We start from the raw sequence: 22908 nt of genomic DNA on the forward strand, positions 1-22908 counted from the left end.
GCCATCGTTTCTGCTGGGCCACATTTGTGCCAAGCCAGGTCCCAGTCCCAATTTAAATCCAGCCTGAGCATTCCTTAGCAGAGGGATCCTCAGGCTGCCGATCTAATTTGGAATGTGTGTGTGTGTGTGTGTGCGTGTGCATCTACTTTCCAGCTGATGTTCTAAATTTGTCTCTTGCAGACTGGGGCTTCAGCTCTGCCTGGGGTGAATTGCCTGCCTTGATCTTATGGACTTTGGTATTATAGTCATTGTTTCCAAAGGAGAGAAGCCATTGTGGCTGCACTAAATGTCCCCTTGCCTTGCTCCTCAAGAGGCCCTTGCCCTTCCAGGAAGAGACAGGCATCAAAAGCATGGAATTTAAGACCTGAATGTAGAGCCTACCGGGTTGGAGCTGGTAGGTCAGTCTGTCATTTGGGATTTCTGTCCTTGGTTAGCTGGTACACAGAAGTGGCTGAGCCAATAAAAACCCCAGCAACAGGCCAAAGAAATGCTCCCAGGGACAATTCTATCATGCTACATAATGGAGGGAGGGGGCCACTGGGGCACACACGGGGTAGACTCCATCTCTAGGAGAAAGGGACAAGTGAGGCTGAGAAGAACTTTCAACAAAAACCTTGCTTGGCTTAGCAAAGCTCCTTCCTTGCCTCAAACTTCCAAATGTATTAGCATTTCCCTTTGCCTAGCAACCTCCACAGAGAATGTAAAAATGGCACCTGGGAGATGTGTTTGGAAATAGATGTGCCTATCATAAGATGATGAAAGTTCACCTAAGCGTACAATTGTTAGAGCACATTCCTCAAAGAAGTACAATGGTCAGTGCAGTGGTGTGACAGGGATTAAATTATTGTACCAAAAAGCCCACGGTCTCAACATTTTTATTTGCATTCTTTGGGTCTTATCATTTAGGATTATGTAAAAATGACAGCTGCTTATAATTATTTGGAGGTTTGAGCTGAAGTAATTAAAAACATCTGCCTTTATCTTACTGCTACCAGACTTAACCCTGCGAGGCTGGGTCTACTGAACTTCAAAGAGGGGAGCAAGAAATAAAAGAAAACTCCACACATTACTAACAAATTTCTAGTGATTCATTTAAATGTATAACCAGTTATTCCAACAGCCTTCAAACCTTTAATTATCTTTTAAATATATATAATTTGGGACTGCTAATTAGATAGCAATTTAATGCTCTCATGGGGATTCAGATGGAAGGTCTTTCTAAAATGTAAACTCCCAGAGGAATAATCATTGGCATTCAAATGATTGAATTCTTCAGTTATTCAAATGAATGCGGGCATTTACCCAGTTGGGATCATTTGGATATTCTGCTGTCAGATCCAGCTGTAGGGTTTTACAGGGCCCGCAACAGAGTAAGGGTAAGCCTAGGTTATCTCTCAGTCAAGTCCATCTCCCTGGAAACAAACAAGTCGGGCTCTTTGGGAAAGCCCTAACATCACTTAAGCAGCCCAGTCAAGTCTCCTCTTAGAGGCAGATGGCTCTGTTTCCTATTTTAAGGAGGAACAAACTTTCCTGGAATTTGCAGTTATGAAAGTTCTAATGCAATGCCTGCTTCTCAGGCTTTCTCCAAGCTGTCTGCCTGCTATTGTCTGGGCAGTTAACATTTTAATTAATAACTCTCTCCCCCCAGCAGGCTGCCACAGATGGAGGAGGAGAGTGTTTCATTCTGCCTTGAGCTCCCACTTCCTGTGTATTCCTACCCCCGGTGAGATGGTCCTTTAAATTATATAAAGATGTGCATCACATGGAGAAAAGCAATTGATCAATTAGATGACACTGGGCAATGTCAGAAGCCAGGACTCACATCCCAGCCTAGCAATAGGGCTAGGGTCTGCATTCCTGAGCTGAGGCTAGTAGCTAGCAGCTGAGGCTCATTTCCCCCACAAGGGGAAGGAGGTGCAGACAAATCTATAGGAATTTTTAAGAGATCGTTATTCAACACTTCGCCTGTAATTACATTTTGATGAGGTTTTTATTGCTAATTCATCATCCAAGATGGGGCATTCTAGATATGAAATTAATCTAGTAGAACAAAGGTCAGAGTGTGTCCAGTGAAAAGAAAAGCCTTTTCCTCATCAAATCCTTTCTTCAAATAATAAAGCAGCCGAGAATCCTATCTCTAAATCAAATTTCCTTAAAGTGCCTACTCTCAGTTATTAATAGCATAAAGCCAAGGCTCTTTGGTACTTCTACAAGCAAATGTGGATTCTCCAAGCAGGCTGGTGTGTTAGGAATACATGCTCAGGGGCCTGAAATAGAATGGGAAGCATGCTCAATGCCATGGTGTTAATATAAAAGCCTATGTGAGTGCACTCAAAACTACTTTTGAAGCTCTAGTCTACAGCAAATCAAGTTTTGCAGAGACATATCAACTGCTGGTGTCTTGGCTTGAATTCTCTCAGAAGAAGTCCCTGAGAACAGGATTCAAGGGCAAAGTTTTTATTTGACAGGGATTTCCAGGAAATACCTGCAGGGACATGGCAAAGTGATTCAGAGGTGGGAGGGCAGCCAACCTGGTGCAAGCATGTTACCACTGTGGGCAATGTGGCATAATCCCATCAGGGCACTCTGGGAGCCAGTGTAAAACACACACCTCAGAGACACCCCACCTGAGCGGGGCAGTCTGACTGAGGGATGCTAATTCCTTGTCACGTCTGGTCTGCTGCATGCCTGGGAAGAGAGGACTGCAGAAGCCAGAGAAAGCCCTCACCTAGGTGCTGGCAGGTATGAGCCATGCTACACGTACAGGAATGGTCAGGGCAGAGTAGAGGAAATGGGGCAGTACCAGCAACTACTTCACGACATGCAGCCTCAAATAGGAATTTGTCAACAAAACCTGGGTCACCTACCCTTCTTTGAAAATCTGGCCTAAATCTATGAACAGATTCCAGAACCCAGCATATTCGCCATCCCCATGCCTCAGGGTTTTTGCACATATGGTTTCTTCCGCCTGAACCAGTCTCCACAGTTTTTCTCATCCCCCAGGACTCAGCTTAACACATCATCCTGGCCAGGCGCGGTGGCTCACACCTGTAATCCTAGCACTTTGGGAGGTCGAGACAGGTGGCTTGCCTGAGCTCAGGAGTTCGAGACCAGCCTGGACAACATGATGAAACCCTGTTTCTACTAAAATACAAAAAGTCATCCAGGCATGGGGGCAGGCGCCTGTAATCCGAGCTACTCAGGAGGCTGAGGCACCGGAATTGCTTGAACCTGGGAGGCAGAGAATGCAGTGAGCCGAGATTGTGCCACTGCACTCCAGCCTGGGCAACAAAGCGGAACTGTCTCAAAAACAAAAAACAAACAAACCAAAAAACCATCATCCTTAAGAAAGGGTCTCCCTGACCATCTAAATAAGGCAGGTACCTCTCCCTACTTTTTGTTTTCTCAGATCTTTGTTTCTTTTGGTGAGCTTATCCGAATTATGTAGTATTTTATATTTATCAGTTTATTTATGAATGTTAAAAACCCTTATCTTCTCTATGAGAATGAAAACACCAAATAAAGGGACAATTCTATCTGCTTTATTTTATCACTAGATCTTTGGCATCTAATAGGGTGTCTGTCAAATGCCAGGTGTTCAATAGACAAATGCCATGTGAGGGAAAGACAGGAGCGGGGGAGGGAGGGGAAGATAAAGGACAAAGGAAGGGAGGAAGGGTTCCAGTCACACGCAAATGAGCAAGTAACTCATCCAGGTTATCTGAAAGGCCTTCTGCTGCTCCCAGGTGTGCTGGACTGTGGCCTCAAAGTTACAGGCTGCAAGCCAGCTCCCTGCAGCCTTCCCTACCTACCCAGTGCACAGCGAGACACCAGGTCCTTTCATAAATTCTCCTTCTTGTCAGTACCTTCAACCGTGGTGCTTGATAATATATTGTTTCATTGTGTGCTCAATTTCCTATACACGGGTTTTCTCTCGTCATTTATTTGTCATTCCACTTCCTTTGCCAAGTACCTCGCCAGGCCCTGGATATACAAATCTGAACAAAACACGGCTTCATCAGTGTCTTCATGCTCCTTGCAGCGCAGAGGAGCAGACATGTTAAGATATTTCTGCAATGTAGTGGGGAGCCCAGACTCAAAGGTCCATGCAAAAAGACTTGAGGAATGGGGACAGACCCCTCTGAGGGTGAAGGGGAGGCTGAGAGGACTAAAGTTTTACAAAGGAGGGGTGACAGGGCCGCGGGAGGTGGTGTCAGACTGTGAGCTACTTGAGAGCAGGGGTCAGAGCCACACCCAGCAGTGGTTCCCAGACTTTGGGATTCATGGTTGGATCAGTCAGGCTGCTCTGGTTGTCAGCAACAGGTAACAATCGTTAATCACTTGCGCAGAAGCGGGGTTTATTGGAAGGGAATATGGAAATTCTCCACTCCCACTACAATGGTAGATAAATAACGAATGAATGAATCAACAAAGGAACTCACAGAGGGTCTCTCATTCTTCCTTTTTTCTTTTTCCTTCCCTCCATCTCTTTCTTCCTTCCTCTCTCCCTCCTTTCCTTTTCTTTGCATTCTTCCCTATTTCCTTTCTTCTTTCTTTCTTTCTTTCCTGGCAGAGTAATGACTATAAAAGACAAACCTTCCATGTATTCTCACCTTCGTATCACTCAGGGCCACAGCAGGAAGCACGTGGTATACATGAGCTGGCGAATTAAGGAGGGTTTAGTAAAGAGGCTCTTGGAAAGGCCTGGGCAGGGTGTGGGGAACAACAGGAAATGGTGCAGCACCCTGAAGTTAGAAACAGTGGGGCACTCCCACCTGTCTGCATGAAGGGCCAGAGGGAGAAGCAGGTGCCGGAGCCCAGAGAGAAGGAGGCTTATGTGGCTTTAGACGGGATGCAGCTACTTCCGGAGGACACAGGAGTGACCATACAGCCTGACTCCCCTCCCCTCTCTCCATTTCCTGTGAGTGTCCCCGACTCGGCAGACTCCAGAGTCACAGCCTGGAGCAGGGGGGCCACTGCTGGGTTCCATACAGGTGGGTGTCCTGGGGCCAGGGGGATGTTGTCTGGAGAGGTTGATGGAGGCTCTGTAGCCCAACCTGGCATTTTGTCAAAGAACCTGAGGACACAGCTTCAGCATTCAGGGACATTCTTTCAGTTGAATAAGTTTAATTTTATGAAGACATTACATTGTCCTACAAAGCAGGAGTTCCTTGCTGGCAAGAGGGACCCAGAAGATCTATGGGCGCCCAGAGGCGGGTAATTATCTACAGCTGTCTTCTTGGTTTTTCTTCTGAAGACTGACCCGAATTTACGTTCTGATTGACACATTCCTTGGCCTGAGCATCAGGGAACATCTTTTTTGCCCTCCAAATATGTATTTATTAATTTAATTTTTAAAATCATATATAGAGCATCTTCACGTACAGTCAACCCCTCTGTGGTGAACACTCCATGCATGAGGCAATGAGAACTGACCCAGGCAAGGCATCCAGGGCTCTCGGCACAGGGCCTGGCCTGAGACCCGTGGTGAGGGCAGTGTCGTGATTCCTGGTCGCCTGGGTGCTGTGGTGCCTGGCACCCAGAGGGGATTCATAAGCACACTGTCCGGAAAAAAAACAAAAAACAAAAAACAAAAAACAAAAAAAAACCTGTGGGATTGATTCCAAACCCCATCGATCCTTGAGTGTCCAAGCACACACCTAGTCACTAGAGTTGTGGGTTTGACTTCTCGAGGTTTGCAGAAAGGGCGTAGCTCCCACCTCACAGAAACCCAGGTACCCGCTGACTTCTTCACTCCCAGGGTCACCAGGTGTAAGCCTTCCCCTCAACGCTGCAACGCGTCCAATTGTGTTCAGACCAGGCAGTGCGGACGGTGCCCTCACCAATTCCATCAGGAAGAAAGCACACAGGCTCTGCTTTCTTTTTCTTTCTTTTTTTTTAAAACCAAATGATGTATTTCCAAAAGAACAGGCTCGCTACGTGGGGTCACACAGTCTTGTTTATTTTTTCTCAGAGAACGCCCTCCTCTGAGCAGATACACTTACTAAGCCTCTGTTAATTCTTTCTTTGAAACTAAACGAAATGGACTCAGACCAGGCCTAGGTTGCAGTCGCCCGGGCTCCGTTCTGAGAACGTGCGCTGGCAGGGGCTGGCTGTGCGTGGGGACCGGGTACTCGGCGGTGCCCGCGCGCCACCTACTGGGCAGTCTCTTTCAGTTCAGCAGCAGCCTGAGAGCGGGGGTCCAGGAGGCTGGCAACAGATCCCTGCATTTGGGGACCACCGAAAGTTCTGTGAATAATGCTAGGCCCAACTCCCCATCCCCCCACCCCCATAGGCTGTGGCCGGCAGAATGCGTGGTCCTGAGATGAGAGAGAGAAAGTCATGCCTGGTCTAGCCTGAGGTCAGTGATCCTGGGGAGAGTCTAGGGTATCTGCTGAGTACAGTCCTCCCCCATCTCCTCTGGGAAGCCCTCCTGCATCTCAGGGCACCCTTCCTCTAAGGAAAAGCAGACACTTGGTCTGTGAGCCCATAGTTCTTCTTGGTCCCTCTTACCACTGGGGAACCCTTGCTTTGTGTGATGAGCTTGTGGGCAGAGACTCCTTCAACCTGCTTCTGTCTCCGTTAGCTAGCACAGTGCTGGACTCAAGGACTTCTGATGAATGCTTGCAGAAAAGCAGGAGGGGATAGGGAGGGGTGGAAAAAAAAGGGAGCTTAACTAACCACAGTTCTGTTTCTGCACCCCATGTAGCAAGGACTCAACAAATGTTTGGTGAATGAACACGTGTCACCTGCTCTTCTCATTTATTGTAAGAAACTGGTACTCAGACATCTAATCAGCAGCATCAGTCAAACATCCTGCAGATCATTCACCAAATATTTACTGACTACCCCCTTTGTGTAGTAGCAAAGTCCCAGCTATTCACAAAGGACCACAGGGGAGAAGTTAAACAATAGACGTTTTCGAAGAGTGGTAAGTGATTCAAGAAAACTAAGGTAGAGGACGTGATGGAGAGTGATGGAGGAGGAGCATGGCTCCTCTGGGTGGGTGTAGGGATGGTTCTCTGAGGTGACATCGAGCTAAGAAGCAGACAATGAGAAAATGCCAGTAACAGGTGTACCTGGAACAAGATTTCAGGTAAAGAAGAGCTGGGCACAAGAATTTGGAGCAGGAAGGAGCTAGCTTGGGGTTTCTGAGGAATGGACGAAAGGACCCGCTATTTCCTCAGTTGTGGAATTGCATAGTTAAGAAAAATTCCATTTGAATTTCACATCTAAATTCTTTGGAATTATACAGAATCTCTTCCCATGGCCCACTGCTTGAACTAAGTCAGTTGGACTCAGATAAGGATTCTAGAAGTGCTCCTACCTTTTTAAACTCTTATTTAAACTGATACTTGATATGCACTGTCTAGTTAGCATTTAACACATATTCACATGTGTCCATGGGGGATGTCCAGTTAGTTCCATACAAGAGGACTAAAGTGTGAGAAAATTTACACTGATTAGCATATCCATGTATCAATCCATGGATTTAATAACCTTCCATGACGGCCCATCTATAACCAATGCGCATTAGCAAATGTGAACTGCCCAGGCATCCACAAGAACAAAGAAGCAGAATCCATGTTTGGAATGGGGCAAGGACAGTCCAGAGTGACACAGGGAAAAGCTACTGCCATGCTGGAACCCAGGCTGTGGAGAGCTGGTGGTGGAAACAGCAATATCAAATTCCAGAGGGGGTGCGAGGACTCTTGGGTTAGGAAGATGACGCAGTTATCTGTAAAATTTAAACTTGTTCAAGAGTTCATCTGAGTTTTCCAGAATAACAGAAATGGCTTTCGCGTCAACACATTCTGATTTAGATGACCTAAGTGCTCAGGTTCACCCAGTGTGGCTACTGCTTTCCACCCACTGGCTTCCATGACAGTTTGTCTGCGGAAGTCTAGATGGCTTAGGGGTGAACCTACACGGCCAGAATAGCCAGAGTTTCCAGGCCAAACTATGGAGCTCGTCTGCCCTGGCAATCAAGTCAAGGCCCCTTGAATTCTGGGCAACTTCCCATTGCCACTCCTGGATGCTGGAGAGGCCACAGCCTGGGAGGGAGGGGTGGTGGCCACAGCAGAGGAGGCTAACTGGCCACTGACTCTGGAAGTTGGCCCAGACTTCCAGGATGGCACAGTGAAGGCTGGTGGTGGCAATAGAGCCTGCTCTAACCCACTTTAAGGAAAGAGGAGGTCCTATAATCCATTTTATCTAGAAGGGTCCAAAATGTCTGGTCACACTGTAGACCTGTGCTGTCCCTTATGGGGTCCACAGCCACAGGTGGGTCTTGAGGATCTGCAATGTGATTTGTCTGAATTGAGATGTGCCATGTAGGATACACATCAGATGTCAAAGATAAGCATGAAAAGAATGTAAAATATCACATTAATAATGTCTATATTGATTATATATTGAAACATTGAAATTGTAGATATGCTAGGATAAATAAAATATATTCTTAAATTTAATTTCACTTGTTTCTTTTGTATTCTTTTAGATGTGGCACCTAGAAAATTTGAAATTATATAGGCAGCTCCTGTCTGTGGCTCACATTATATTCCTACTGGACAGTGTTAAGTCTAGACAGATTCTGACAGTCATCGCCCCATGATTATCTTGGTATTGGTCCATATGGCTGCAGAGACCAGGCATCCCAGTCATTCCCACCCTCCAACCACTCTGCCTCCCATTTCCTGAAGAACCCACACAGCAGAGTGAACTTAGTACATCTAAACTGACTGGGGTTAAGGGTCCGGGTTCTGGTACTTTCTAGCTGTGTGATTTGGGAGACGTCACCTTATGACTCAGTGTCTCAGATTCCCGTCTGTAACACAGGGATATCTACCTTTGTCTTAGAGAAGCCCAGCTGCTCAGCCCAGTACTCACAGTTGTCCTCACTTCAACTCCAGGCTTCTGCTAGATGGATCTCCCACCTGGACGTCCCCTCCCTTCATCCTTCCCTTAAGCCTCTAGGCCTTTCCAAGGCACATAGTATCCTAGACTTGCTATTCAATTAGTCAGTGATCAAAAGCATTAACACATGTGAAACACTTAGAATTGTTCCTGTCCTATAAAAAGGAATCAGTGAATGTTAGAAAAATATACTAATACCACCAACAACAAACAAATCAAAAGCGCATCTTCTCTACTGTCCACAGTTACTGATACACATATCTTATCCATCCTATTTGAGTTATTTGAGGCAGGGCACACTGTGACCTCTCTGAGCAGCTTGCTCAAGTCTACAACATAGTGAACATCCAGTATATTCTGAAGGAATGAACGTGAATTTCTCTCCATCATTTTTACTTCCATCTCATCCACTCCCACATATGTGACCCATGTGACTGACAGATTTTCTTCCAGAATGAAAACTCTACAGCATCCTTCCCCATCTCCTGGGTTTGCAGACACAGAACAAACAGCTTTTGGCCAATTTCAATGCAGGCTTCATGGAAATGAGTCCTAAATCCTGCCTGCCCGAGGCTCCTCGGTGGAACCCTGCCATTGCTGCGGCTGCTGAAAGGGAACCTCCTTTGTGTTCTGCTGTCGGTCTGACCAGGTCCACATTCCAGACCTCCTCCCTGGGGGAAGGAAATCAATTTAGTTGTCCCTTTATTCTAAAAGGTAGGGACAGATGGATGACCAAAATCTCAACCCAATCTGCCGTTGGGCAAAAGAAAAGGAGATCTATTCAGGGCTCCACATTCTAAGAAAAACTCATAAAGCTCTCAAATACAAAGGAATTATAAAAAGCAAGAGAACAAAATCTAGTCTTAACCATACCTGAATGTTTAACGAGTGGTAACGATCAAACAAACAAACATTCCAGGGGCGTCATCACAACTCAAAAAGCATTTCTCAGGATCAAAAGCATTTAATCACTCTTGCTGTGCTGTTGTTCCATTTCCCACCTTGAGAACAGGTGTCTGTCCCCATTCATGCTGCAGCCCCCTGGACCCTTTGAAGGTTACTTTATCAGTCTTCAGTCTAACACAGGACTGAGCCACACCAGGCACAAGGGCAACGCTTGCTGAACCAACATCAGGTAATCTATCAGGAATTCACAAACTGGTGGCGAGGACAGAGAGGCTGAGAAACCCTTGGAGGAGGACTAAGGACAGCCCAGAGACTGCAGAGAAGCATTGCTTCAGCAGCTTTGCCAGTTAAACCAAAGTGAGTCTGCTGAGTAAGGCCCCTATGTCTGAGCTGTTCTTGGAGACACTTCATGATTCACACCCAAATCACACAAGATTAAAGAAAATACTGGATAAAATCAAGCCAAACATTAAATTCAGGGGAAAGATTTTATAGGACAAATTAGAAAAATATTGGTATCGTGCTTCAGAGAAACCCACCTCTTTCCTCTGGCTGGAGGGCCCGAAACAAACTCCATGGCAGATGGAGAGGGAATAGGAGTTATTTTAAGTCAGCTCGTTGTGTCCTTCCCATGCTGGCTACAACCCCACACTCACACCCACCGTGCTAATCTGGTGGCCTTGGCCAGAACTAAGGGGATCGTCCATTTGTAATAAGGATTCGATTAGATGGCTGGGCTTGGGAGGAGACAAATGGAGTTTGAATGCAGGTTCCCTGCCTGAGCTAGTTAGAGAGGCTGCTAGCAGCTGGCTGTTCCTAGCCATGCCTGAGAGCTCTGGCCAGGGTGGATTTACGCCCCATGAAGACACTGGATTTCCAGGGTAAGTTCACAAGTCATTTACACCCTCCAGAAGAACCTAAAGTAAGTAAAAATGAAACTGGTTTTAGAGGATCCCTTCACTTATTCATCTACTGAGTCCCTACTCGAGGGGGCTGGTGGTTAAGGAAGGAGAAGGGGGAAAGCAGGGATAAGTGAACAAAACAGAGATGAACGAAGAACTTGTGCACGCCAGAGCCACAGATATTCATGCCGGCTGACTCTTAGCTATCATTCTTTAGCTACTGTGGCTGCTAGTATTATTCTTATTGTTACCTTTAAAATAAACAAACAACCTTGTTTTCTTCACACGGTAGAACTCACATAGAACCTCTAGTACAAGTTGTCTGCTTGTCTTCTAGACCACAGTTGGCCAAGCTTGCCATAGAACCAAAAAGAAAACTGAGAGTGTATGTACACGATCCCTTCCCAATGTCTATCACAAAAACCTGAATAACCTGAATAATCAAAAAGTATTCTTTAGGTTACCTCTTTAAGCATCCATTACCACCATGTTCTTCCAACCTTTACAGAAGCTGAGGACAGAACAATAGAAAATAAACACAAACAACATGTCCAAATAACCACTACTGCCTCTGAGATATCCTGGGGCCTGCTTTTCTGCACCAGGTCCTTTGCTTGCATTATCTCATTTACTCTGACAACAAGCTATGATCTATGCACTATGGTTATGGCATGATTACAAAAGAAAAGTGCAGCTCAGAGAGCCTGTGTGACTTGCCCGAAGTCACATAGTGTGGATGTAGCGGGACTAGGAGTTGAGTTTCACAGTGTGATGCCGGAATTGAGTCCCTCCCACTTTGCTGCGTCTTCTGCTCAGAAGGAAAATGCAGAACTCAAGTCAGAGTCAACATACACTTATTGACCACATTCAGATGGGTTAATTCATGTAATGCTTAATGGCTGGTATCACCCTAAACTTCTTCTAAGTATCTGATAGCCTCAGGGTGAGAGACAGATGAATGGGACAGATGACCAACTGGTCTGATCATTCCTTATGTTTTTGTCACAGATCAACTGCAACGTGGTTCATATAGTTTGGGTTCTCATAAATAGAATATGGGGCATTTGTTTGGGCCACCCCATGTATGGCATGGCCGAAATCCTAGCAACCACCACCACTTTTCACCCTAGCAACCACTACCACTTTTGATGTGTCAACAGAAGAACAGCAATGGCATGTGTTTACAAGTATCTATACTCTTAGGAGGTGAACAGCATTGACGAGGTTGGTCTGCTTTTCCAAGAGCCTTTCAGCTGCCCTTTCAGTGGCCACAGCTCTGGAGAGTGCATCAGATGGACTATTTACAAACACACCATTTGCTGCAGGGCCAGGAGATATAAAAGACTGCTAGGCAAATGTTTGTTGGCAAAGCACTGTGGGGACCAGTTCACACTGTGAGTTGACTGTGTGGCGGGCAGCTCATCATGTCCATTGCCACAGAGAGAAGGATGCTACCTTGGTGACTTCTGACATCTGATTCCATTTCATTTTTCCTTTAAATGATAGGAAATGATAAACAGGAAATTAATCCATTTACTGGTAGAAGATTTGCGTTTGATTGTTTCATTGATTCTGTTCCTTTCCAGTTTGGAATAAATACACATTAGGAGCCCAAACTCAGTCACACAAACTTGTAACTTTTCCTACTCCCAACAAATGATGCCAACTGGGCAACCTGGAGATGGGTAATGTGCAAAGAGTTTTAAACTTCAATATGTCTTTGGACTTAAATGTCTTTAAAAAGACAGCCACTTTTTCAATCAGACTTTTCAATAATTCTGAGTTACATTTGGAATTAGCCAACTAGTTAATTCAGTCCTCTTTTGATAAAAAGATTGTTGAAATTGAATATTACCATAAGGCCCATCTTAAAGCATGCATATGGCATCCACATGATGTGGTCATGACTCCATTAATACCAGGGCGATTAGAGTAAAGTTGGATGATGATGGAGCTCTCACATGAACTGTTTCTAAACAATGATGCAAGTGAGAAGTGAACTCGTCCCCACAATGCTTTGCCAACAAACATTTGCATAGCAGGCAATGCCGCTACTTTCTCATTCTGATGAATGGGAAAAGACAGGTGGGGTGGATGGGTATGTATGCATTTGTGTGTGTGCATACAGGTGCGTGTGTGTTTGCTGATTGCTAAAGAAAACGATCTACACTTTCTTAACTTTAAAAAACAGTGTTCACTGCATTACTCTTTATAATTCTGTATCTTTTTTAAAAATTTGATAAGCACACACAAACCCAAAGGGATGTCCTTTTTTCAACACACTGCAATTAGTTCAGGGGTGGCAAACATGTGGCACACTCATGGCCAATGCTCCAAGGGCAGCCTTGCCCAGGGATGTGGGTTGATGCTACCATGGGCTGTTTTGGATTTGGCCTAACCCTACTCACTTCAGAGACAGTACAAATGATACTGAGAGAAAGAAAGTGGTTTACACATCAGTTTACCAAGCAATGCTACTGGATATGACATAGGCAGGAAATAGAGAAACATCTCAGCTGCTTTGATTTAACAAAAAAGCTGTTGAATAGCTTCTATCCACGAAGCACTGGGCTTAAGCAATGTAATTTGGGGGCAAATCCCATCGTAATAAATTTCCAGGGATCTTGGGTCTAATTTATTGTGTCAAATTAGACTTGCAGTAAGTGGGTCTAGAGCTGGAGTATGAGTGTCCATGTATTACATAAAGGGACTCATTATGATAGGTTTCATGCTGTCTAGAGTTAAAACATTTTTTCCATATGTTGGCAGATGTGAGATAGCTAAATAAATAAATGCATATAGACATATATGGCTTTATATACAAAAGCATCATGGTAAATATATTTATCCAACGTTATTCATATATTATGTGTCAAAATACCAGTTTATAAACTCTATAACGATCTTTATAATGCTATGAATTGAACAGTTTTTGAAAAGTGAAAACTGCAGCAAAGTGTCATCCTCGTTGAATTGAAGGAAATCTTTCAAAATCATAAAAGCAGAAATGCAGAAGTACATAATTTCTCTTACCAGCAGCCTGAGTTCTGGATGCGTCAGGATATATCCATTATTTGTGATTGCAAAGGCATAACCGTGAATCCCTAACTGTAAGAGGAAGCAAGAAAGAAACCTTCATTAGCTTGCTCCCTGGTGAATTCACAAAGCATAAAGCAGCCCGGCATTTAGTAATTTACAGCTTAAACTTGGCATTCATAACCCTTATCAGCACAATATTTCATTAAAATGAATGCAAGGCACTGATCCTTGACATTTGGTGGAAATGAAGACCTGTCACAGGATAAGCTCAACAAATAGCACAATTTAAAATGTCACATCCCCACATTGGCATCCAAGGGCTTTATTTTGATTTATTTAAAACAAAAACAATTACTTTTTTTTTTTTTTTTAACAAGAAAGTGGCTAATGTTTCTGGAAAGACCCTATGTCCAAGTGCACAGAACCTTATCAATGGAGGTGTCTTCTCTCTGCCTGTAATAAAGAAAGCGGGGTCCCCACGCTGCCTCACTTCTAGACTTTCTATAATTCCATGCCCACAGGGGCCATCTCAAATTGGTGCTCCCCTAGGCTGTCATTTTCCATCATGATTCAAATACAAAGTGTCCCCATGCCCCAGCCTACACAGGAGCCTGGCAACCCTTTTCATACCCTTTCGTCTTCAAATTGTGTGGTTGCCTAGCTTTTCCATGCATGCTTCCATCAACACAAAGCCTGGGTAATTTTCTATGCAGAGCCTCACTTAATTTATGTTTTCTGACTAAATGGGACTATGGGAAATAGTTTGTGAGCAATGAAATGTTTTATTAGCTTTAAAAAGTATGTAATCAAATTTAACACTGCACTTATTTAAATAATAATCCCGGCTTTTTGACAATATTTCTATTACACAGTTGACTGCACCCATTGGCTACAATAAATTTACCTACAAATCATTCATGTATTAAAACGGCCTCTGGCATAAAACCCATACTGATCTGTCTCTCTGAAGAAAGAAAATGTAACCCAGTTTTGCCAGAGCAGTGAAAGGGGAGAAGAAAAAAGAAATTCTCTATTTTTTTTTCTGAGGAGTTATTTCACAGTTCTGAGCCCCACTGTTAATTTTCTTTAAATTCTCTGCCACTCACATTCTTGAATATGACACTATTAAATGATCCAGACAACAGAGTTTACAAACCAGGAATGACCCTGTCTGCTTGTTAGCTTAACGTCAAGGTGATGTGAAATTAACTTCAGAGAATTTAACACTGGCAATTAAAAGTTTCCATTGCATTACATAAAGCAAATATGCACGTGGTAGTCAAGGGCAACAGACATCTTCTCCTGGAGTTACCTTGCACAGCAAGTCTTAATAAGATTCTACTTGACTCTAATGATAAAAGTATATTTCATTATGCTGTGAAAGATAAACCAGAGATTTCCTATCCTTTGAGATGTATATCATCTCTTTCATCTTGTCTCTTGGAAAAATGTCAGACAGTCAACACTGCATTAATTACCATTATTATGTTTCAGTTTAAGATGGACTGGAGGGGTCAAAAAAAAAAAAAAAAAAACTCTGAGAGTTTGGCTTTTTCCATTCAAGACAAAAATGGTATTTGATTGGGAATTCAAACTCAAACAAAACAAATAATATTTTATAGTCAGCTCATGTATTCAGCACCTTCTAATATACATTACTTTGATTCTTGTTTTGCTTGTGAGAAGCAATACTCAAAAGAAGTCAGGATTCTTCTTAATGCCTGTACTCTTCTTTTATAGTACTCATCAAAATTATAATAATCTATTATTTGTGGGGTTGAGTATAAGTAATCAAGACTTGATTATTTCATGCCTGCCTCTCCTACCAGAATGTAAGTTCCATGAGGGCAAAGGTCCTATCATATGGTTAAAAATATATGGTGGGGTGGTTGGGACGGAGAGAAGATGAGTAGGGAAAGAAGAAAGAGAAAAAGGTGGAAGTAGAGAAACAATAAAAGAAACTGCATTTAGTGCAGATTCTACACAGCTTAGCTAAATTCTGTGCTTCCTCCCCCAGAATGCAGAAGCTGAGCTCATCTTCCCATGCCAATGTCCCGCATTCATTAACCAACTGCCATCTCTGTTTCCTCATTGCCCCTTCATGCCTCAACCCACTGCACTCTGCTTTTCCCCTCCCTCCACCACCAAATATGCCATGGATATCCCTTTCTCTATGATTGCCAGGGGCTCTTCATTGCCAAACCCTACAGGATTTTCTCCCTCAAATCTTCCTACTTTTCTTAGCCCATTGCTTCCTCTTCCTCGACACTATTCCCTCAGTTTCCAGGTCCCACACTCCTGGGCCTCCTCCTCTTCACAGGATCTTTGTCCTTCACCCATTCCTCAAGTACTCATTTTCCCTAAGATTCTGTCCCCAGGACCCACTGTCTGCCTTAGCTCTCCTCTCTCTCAATAAGCTGCAGTGACCACATCTGTGCTATTGTTCCCCAGATCCACACTCTGGCCTCGGTCTCTCCCTTCAGTGGCAAACCAAGTATCCAACAGAGTAGTGGTCATCTCTTTTTGGCCATCCCTCTGACACCTCAGACTCATCCAGTCACAGCAGAGTTCTGTAAAGCTGCTCTTCCTCCTCTCTCTCTCAGTAGGCGGCACCACCATCCACACAGACTCCCCAGTTAGAAACTACAGCATCAGTAGTATGAAATCCTACTAATGGTTTTCTCCAGGTTTGCTCCAATTCCATCCTGCTACCCAACTGTCCCACTATTATATTAATTCAATAAATTTCCACAATGGTCCTCACTGCTCTTCCTGCCTCAGAGTTCGACCCCAACAAAACCATCCTCCAGGTTGATCCAAGTCAAAGGTAACTCTGACCATGTTGCTTTCCTTTGTAACAGCCACTAACAACCTCTTCCATGTGTAAGACAGATCCACAGGCTTGTCCATCAGGTCTCCCTGGGATCTGGCCCTTGCCTGAGTACCCAACCCTGCCTCCCTTCACTCACTGTCACTCAAAGCATACGGCAACAACAATCCCCCTGCAATTTTCTCTCCTAGCCAGACCTTTACTCGCACAGGGTCAGCTACCCAAGGAACCCTTCCTTCTCTCTCCCTGTGGCTAATCCTCACCCATGCTATAAGCTCATCCTCAGCTCATCTCTTGTAAAAAGGCTCTCCTGACCTGCACTTTGCTTTGTCCTTTCCATACCATCATCACTATATTTACCCTAGCACCTAAAAATGCTATACTTGGCCAAGCACAGTGGCTCATGCCTGTAATCCCAGCAGTTTGAGAGGGCAAGGCAGGTGGATCACCTGAGGTCAGGAGTTCGAGACCAGCCTGACCAACATGGTGAAACTTCGTCTCTACTAAAAATAGAAAAATTAGCCAGGCATGGTGGTGGGCACCTGTAATCCCAGCTACTTGGGAGGCTGAGGCAGGAGAATTGCTTGAACCCAGGAGGCGGAGGTTGCAGTGAGCTGAGATTGCACCATTGAACTCCAGCCTGGGGAACAGAATGAGGCTCAAAGAAAAAAAAAAGGTACCCTCACTTTTCTGCCTCTCAACCCTACATAGTTCTTTCCGTACTCTGATTTGTTCTAGAAAGAACTGGAGGTGGTCAGGCGTGGTGGCTCACGCCTGTAATCTCAGCACTTTGGGAGGCTGAGGCGGGTGGATCACTCGAGGTTAGGGGTTCGAGAACAGCCTGGCCAACATGGTGAAACCCCGTCTCTACTAAAAATACAAAATATAAAAATTAGCCAGGCATGATGGTGGGTGCCTGTAATCCCAGATACTCTGGAGGCTGAGGCAGGAGAATCGCTTGAACCTGGAAGGCAGAGGTTGCAGTGAGCCCAGATCGTGCCACAGGTACTCCAGCCTGGGTAATAGAGCCAGGCCCTGTCGAAAGAAAGAAAGAAAAGAAAGAAAAGAAAGAAAAGAAAGAAAAGAAAGAAAAGAAAGAAAAGAAAGAAAGAAAGAAAGAAAGAAAGAAAGAAAGAAAGGAAGAAAGGAAAGAAAGGAAAGAAAGGAAAGAAAGGAAAGAAAGGAAGAAAGGAAGAAAGGAAGAAAGGAAGAAGGAAAGAAAGAAAGAAAGAAAGAAGGAAAGAAGGAAAGAAGGAAAGAAAGAAGGAAAGAAGGAAAGAAGGAAAGAAGGAAAGAAGGAAAGAAGGAAAGAAAGAAAGAAAGAAAGAAAGAAAGAAAGAAAGAAAGAAAGAAAGAAAGAAAGAAAGAAAGAAAGAAAGAAAGAAAAGAAAAGAAAACAGAAATAACTGGAGGTAGTACTTCCTCCAACAGAATGAGCTCTTTGTGGGAAAGGGGCCACCTCACTTACCTTTGACTTCTACAGTCCCTAGCACAAAGTCAGGCACGCAGGAGGCATTCAGTTAGTTTGTGTCTTTAAGACATTTACCGTTTTACTCAAATATTACCAAGCTCATCTTGAAAATTCCAACTAAATATTAAAAATGAGCTGGAAAGGAGAAGCCGATTTGCTCCAGCAGATGCACAGCCAGTTCTTCTTAAGCCTGTGCCTGAGAAAGTCTTCCTGATATTCAGAAACTGGTTAAAATCCTCCCCAGGTAAGCATTCTGAGAAAACAACATCGGAATGTTTTGTGTGTTGGTTGATGGCATATAGCTATATCCTAACAGACGTAGGAAGGGCAGCTCTGACCACATCTCAGAATACAACACATTCTGTGGATGAGTCTCTCAAATAATTAAAAGCTTATATGACAACATCCAGCATTAGTTTTTGGCCACAAATCAATACACTGATGAAATCGCTAACTTTGGTTTCATCGAAAATAGAACCAGTCTTCCCATCCATTCTAATGTACAGCCCCATGGAGTAATGGAGAACAGATTGGACACAAGGTCTTCCAGTACTTGGGCTTGCCAAAGGGGCCCTGGACCAGAGGCATGTTCTCCTGGAGGCCAGGAGCCGCATGGTCCAACAGCCTGGGGAAAGGAGGCACTTCCCTTCCAACTGGAGAGACTGGGCTAATGAAGTGAACCCAATTATAAAATGGCTCGTTATGTTAACAGAGGTCGTGGTGTCTGGAAATTATTGCTGGGGTGTCTGGAATTCTTAATAAAAATTACAGGAAGTCTGATTGCTTGTGGGAAAATCTATGAAGCTAAGGGAGAAAGAAAGAATTCTACCTTCTGGGAAAACCCCAAGAGCCAAGAGCTGACTCATCTTTACAAGGTGTTAATCAGGAGGGCAAGGTGCGACCTGAACTCTGCTCCCTGGAGCTCTTCTCTCCTGGATGAGAGAGGCCCATTTGGCCATGGCTGTCCCTGGCTGACACACACCCCTTTCACAAGGCTCTGTATGGGAACCAGAGGGAAGGGTGCCCTAGGTTAACTTACGCCACATCTACATCTCTGGTTCCCAGCTTGACCCTTGGAAAAGCACAAAACACACATGCCTGCATTTCAAGCACTGCTGGTTAATTTTCCATAGCTGATCTTCTTCCTCTATTCCCATGCTTTGTTTCCTTCATCTGTTACTAGCAGAATGATGTTGAGAAAGTTATTTCAAGCAACCTTAAGTAAAAATGAGGTCAAAGGGTCCCCACTTCATGGGAATGTAGTAAGAATTCAATAGGAATAATGCATATAAGGCACTTTGGATGACACCAACCACACAGTAAGAAGTTTAATAAATGTTTCAGTGTATTTTAGTTATTATTATTATTTTATTTTAATTATTATTATTACAATTGTCATTGCTCTTATTGTTCTTGGTAGCGCTATGGTTACAGAGGTTAAAATCATGGTTCTTGGCCAGGCGCGGTGGCTCACGCCTAGAATCCCAGCACTTTGGGAGGCTGAGGCGGGTGGATCACAAAGTCAGGAGTTCAAGACCAGCCTGACCAACATGGTGAAACCCCATCTCTACTAAAGGGACAAAAATTAGCCAGGCATGGTGGTGTGCACCTGTAATCCCAGCTACTCAGGAAGCTGAGGCAGAAGAATCGCTTGAACCCAGGAGGCGGAGGTTGCAGTGAGCTGAGATGGTGCCACTGCACTCCAGCCTGGGCCACAGAGCAAGACTCCGTCTCAAAAAAAAAAAAAAAAAAGGAGGGGGGGAAGTCATGGTTCTCCTGCTTGCAAGATGTGAGATTTGGCAAGATATTTAAGTTTTCCGTGCCTCAGTTTCTTTAACTATAAAATGGGGGTGACTGTAATGTCTAATTAGTAAGCGAGATAATGCCATAAAGAGCTCTGCACATTGCCTGCTAGAGGAAGCCTGGAGAAACTGACACAAAGGATAATTGTTACTGGTTCCTTGTTATGTTCCTTCTTTCTTGATTTATTGGACACGTATCAAGTAGTGGCCCAGTGCTTAGGTTTCTAAATCTCCTCATGTGAAATAAGAGGCTCAAGAATTGTTTGGAAATGTTCTCTACAGGTGGGATGCCTTTTCTGAAACTGAGCCAGCAGTTCTGGACACCTAGGTCTCGCGATTTCATCAAAAGTAAAGTCCACTATCTTTAGGGGCCTCAAAGTCTGCCCTTATCTCCATCCTTGACTTTCAATTTCTCAGGAACTACAGTTTCCAACATTTATTATGGGTTTGGATCAATGAAATGTCCTTTCATGCCTCTGGGAACTTAACTCCAATTACAAAAGCCCTGGTGGATGAAGCTGGTGGTCACCATCGACAGATGGGGAACGAGGGATAGGAGGGACTTGTCCATACCCAACTCATCAATGATGGAGCCAGACACTTGCAGAGTCAAGCTCTAACCACTGCCTGCCTCCACCCGAGGCCCAGGAAAGCCTAGGTCCCCCTAGACAGCTGTGGTGAATCAGGCCCCAGTATATCAGGGAGGGTGGTGCTAAGAAAGAAGCCCTTGGCAGCCAATAATTCCTGATTCCTGGGCTCCCTTTAGATGGAGACAAAGAGAACCCTCGTTAATCTGAGTGGGCCAGAAATGGAGACCAGCTAGCCAGTCTGCTTGGTGCTGGGGGATGAGAGGGTGAATGTGGTGTTTGCCCCTGTGCAGGAATCAACCAGATCTGGTGGAGGCTGCTCTCTGATGCCTCTGGCATGCACATGCTCACGCCTACATTCAGAGCACTCTTGGGCAGTGCTGTGTGCCTGGGTTGTGCCTCAAGGGCATCCCCCTCCCACTTTTTGATTTGTTTTTCCAAAGAGTGCCCACCAGGAAATAGGAGAGTTTTCTGGACGGGGTCTAAGAACTCTCTGGACTATCTTTTTAAAAGGCAAACCAGTCATGTCAGTATCGTGTGTGTATCAGAAAAATTCAATGATCACGTCAAAACTTACGATATAACATTGATTCTTTAAACTGAGGTTAGAGGAGATAAATAAGAAAAACAGCAAGTCATTGTAAATTAAAAAAAAAAAAAACCTTTTAAATAACCGTGCAGATGGTACAAAGACAAGCTAACAGGTTGTAATAGTGGTGAGCAAAAACATCGCTCCAAAGTAGAGTTTGAAGCCTAAATTTTGTGAAAACAAGGCTCTAGGTGTCTCTGTTGCTTTGATTTCAGTGAGTGACTAGGTCATTCATTACCTTGTATTTGGGGATGGTCTTCAGAAGTTCTTTCACTGGGACATCTGTGCCAACCACTCCCAGGAGAATGCCCTTCGATCTCTGTCGAAAATAAACATTGAATTATAATAACAGTAAGTTAACTTGGCAAAAGAAACAGAATCTCATGAGAAGTCACATACCGTCTGCCTGGTGCCTTCCCCAAACTGATAGAGACCGAGGATTAACCCACATCTCCAAGAACGGTCTCTTCTATCCCCCACCCTCTACCTAAAATGTTACTGGGTAAAATGAGAGCTTCTCAGGCCAACCGTTAACTACCACAGTCCCCAACGCATACTCCTACCAAGACACTATAATAGCTTCCCTCTCCTGTCTTGAAAATTAAACACTGATTTGAAGAAACACAAGAGTTTCAGCAGCTAAGGGCTCTAAACATTCATCAGTTTCTCTTATGAAAGCTTTTTACAGGAAAGACAGTATGTTAACTGCTTTCTCCATTTACACTGCCATCTGGTGCCCAGGAGAGAGAGACTAAATAGCCAGAGAAATATATAATAACCCTAACACTTTTACCAACTGAGGACCAGGGTGAAGGAATAGGCCTCCAGAGCCCCATTTTCCAAGGCATGTAACCATTGTGATTTGCTAAAACCTTCCAATGTCAGAAAGGCCATTGTCTTTTTTAAGGTTTTGTGGTGGGTTGAACAGTGTCCCCCCAAATTCATGTCCACCCAGAACCTGAGAATATAATGCTATTTGGAAATAGCATCTTTGCATATGTAATCATTAAGGATCTTGAGATGAAATCATCCTGGATTTAGGGTGGACCCTAAATCCCATGACGGATTTCCTTCCAAGAGGGAAGGACACAGAGAAACACATAAGAGGAACAGGCCACATGAAAACAGAGGCAGAGATTGGAGTGACACTGCCACAAGCCAAGGAATGCCTGGGACCCGGAGAAGCTGAAAGAGGCAAGGAGAAATTCTCCCCTAGAACCTTCGGAGGGAGCATGGCCCTGCCGATATCTTGATTTCAGATTTCCAGCTTCTAGAATTGTGAGAGGAGAAATTTCTATTTTTTAAGCCACCCAGTTTGTGGCACTTCGTTCCCAACAGCCCTAGGAAACTAATAAAAGGCTGGTAACTATAAATGAGAGTGGTCAGTGCACCACAATCAAGGATGGTCTCTGGGGCTTTTTCTCCTCTGGTCCTCTAACACTTAAACTTTGGAAAGGTGCTGCGAACTCCAAAATGACGCCAACCTGGGTTCCTCTCATCTGATTGATTTGGTGATTCTAACAGCAAGATCAAACAATAAGGAAAAATTACATACATCCTATGCTTAAAAATCAAAAGTCACCAGAGCTGGAGTCAGAGAGGGTCTGAGAAAACCACCCTCCTAGCATCAAGCAGGAAGCTCAGCCACTGTACTCACGGTTTCGTTCTGCTTACTAAACACAGGCATGGCTACAGTGGTCATCAGGACGGGGCCCTGATCATCAGTCAGCTGGATGGAAGAGAAAAGCCAGTTACCAGGGAATGGTCTGGAAACCACAGTTCTGGAGGCCGCCCCCTTGACAATCATGTCCTTTCCAGACCAGGGGCTGCTGAGATGGACCAGTGCCTACCCAAGCCTTCAGTGGA

General features: G+C 44.4%; 1 protein-coding gene across 2 annotated transcripts in view; it reads right to left on the reverse strand.

Annotated features, from left to right (window-relative positions):
• CACNA2D3 (calcium voltage-gated channel auxiliary subunit alpha2delta 3) overlaps positions 1-22908 on the reverse strand; it is a 930450-nt gene that overhangs the window by 210011 nt on the left and 697531 nt on the right. For both annotated transcript variants that reach the window (XM_025377234.1, XM_025377233.1), the window contains 3 exons: positions 22700-22771; positions 21281-21361; positions 13758-13832 (listed from right to left, as the gene is read on the reverse strand). In XM_025377234.1, the coding sequence (XP_025233019.1) occupies positions 13758-13832; positions 21281-21361; positions 22700-22771 (228 nt within the window). The remainder of the gene's footprint in view (positions 1-13757; positions 13833-21280; positions 21362-22699; positions 22772-22908) is intronic.

This window comes from Theropithecus gelada, chromosome 2 (genome assembly GCF_003255815.1).
Source record: "Theropithecus gelada isolate Dixy chromosome 2, Tgel_1.0, whole genome shotgun sequence".
In the NCBI taxonomy this organism is placed as follows: domain Eukaryota; kingdom Metazoa; phylum Chordata; class Mammalia; order Primates; family Cercopithecidae; genus Theropithecus; species Theropithecus gelada.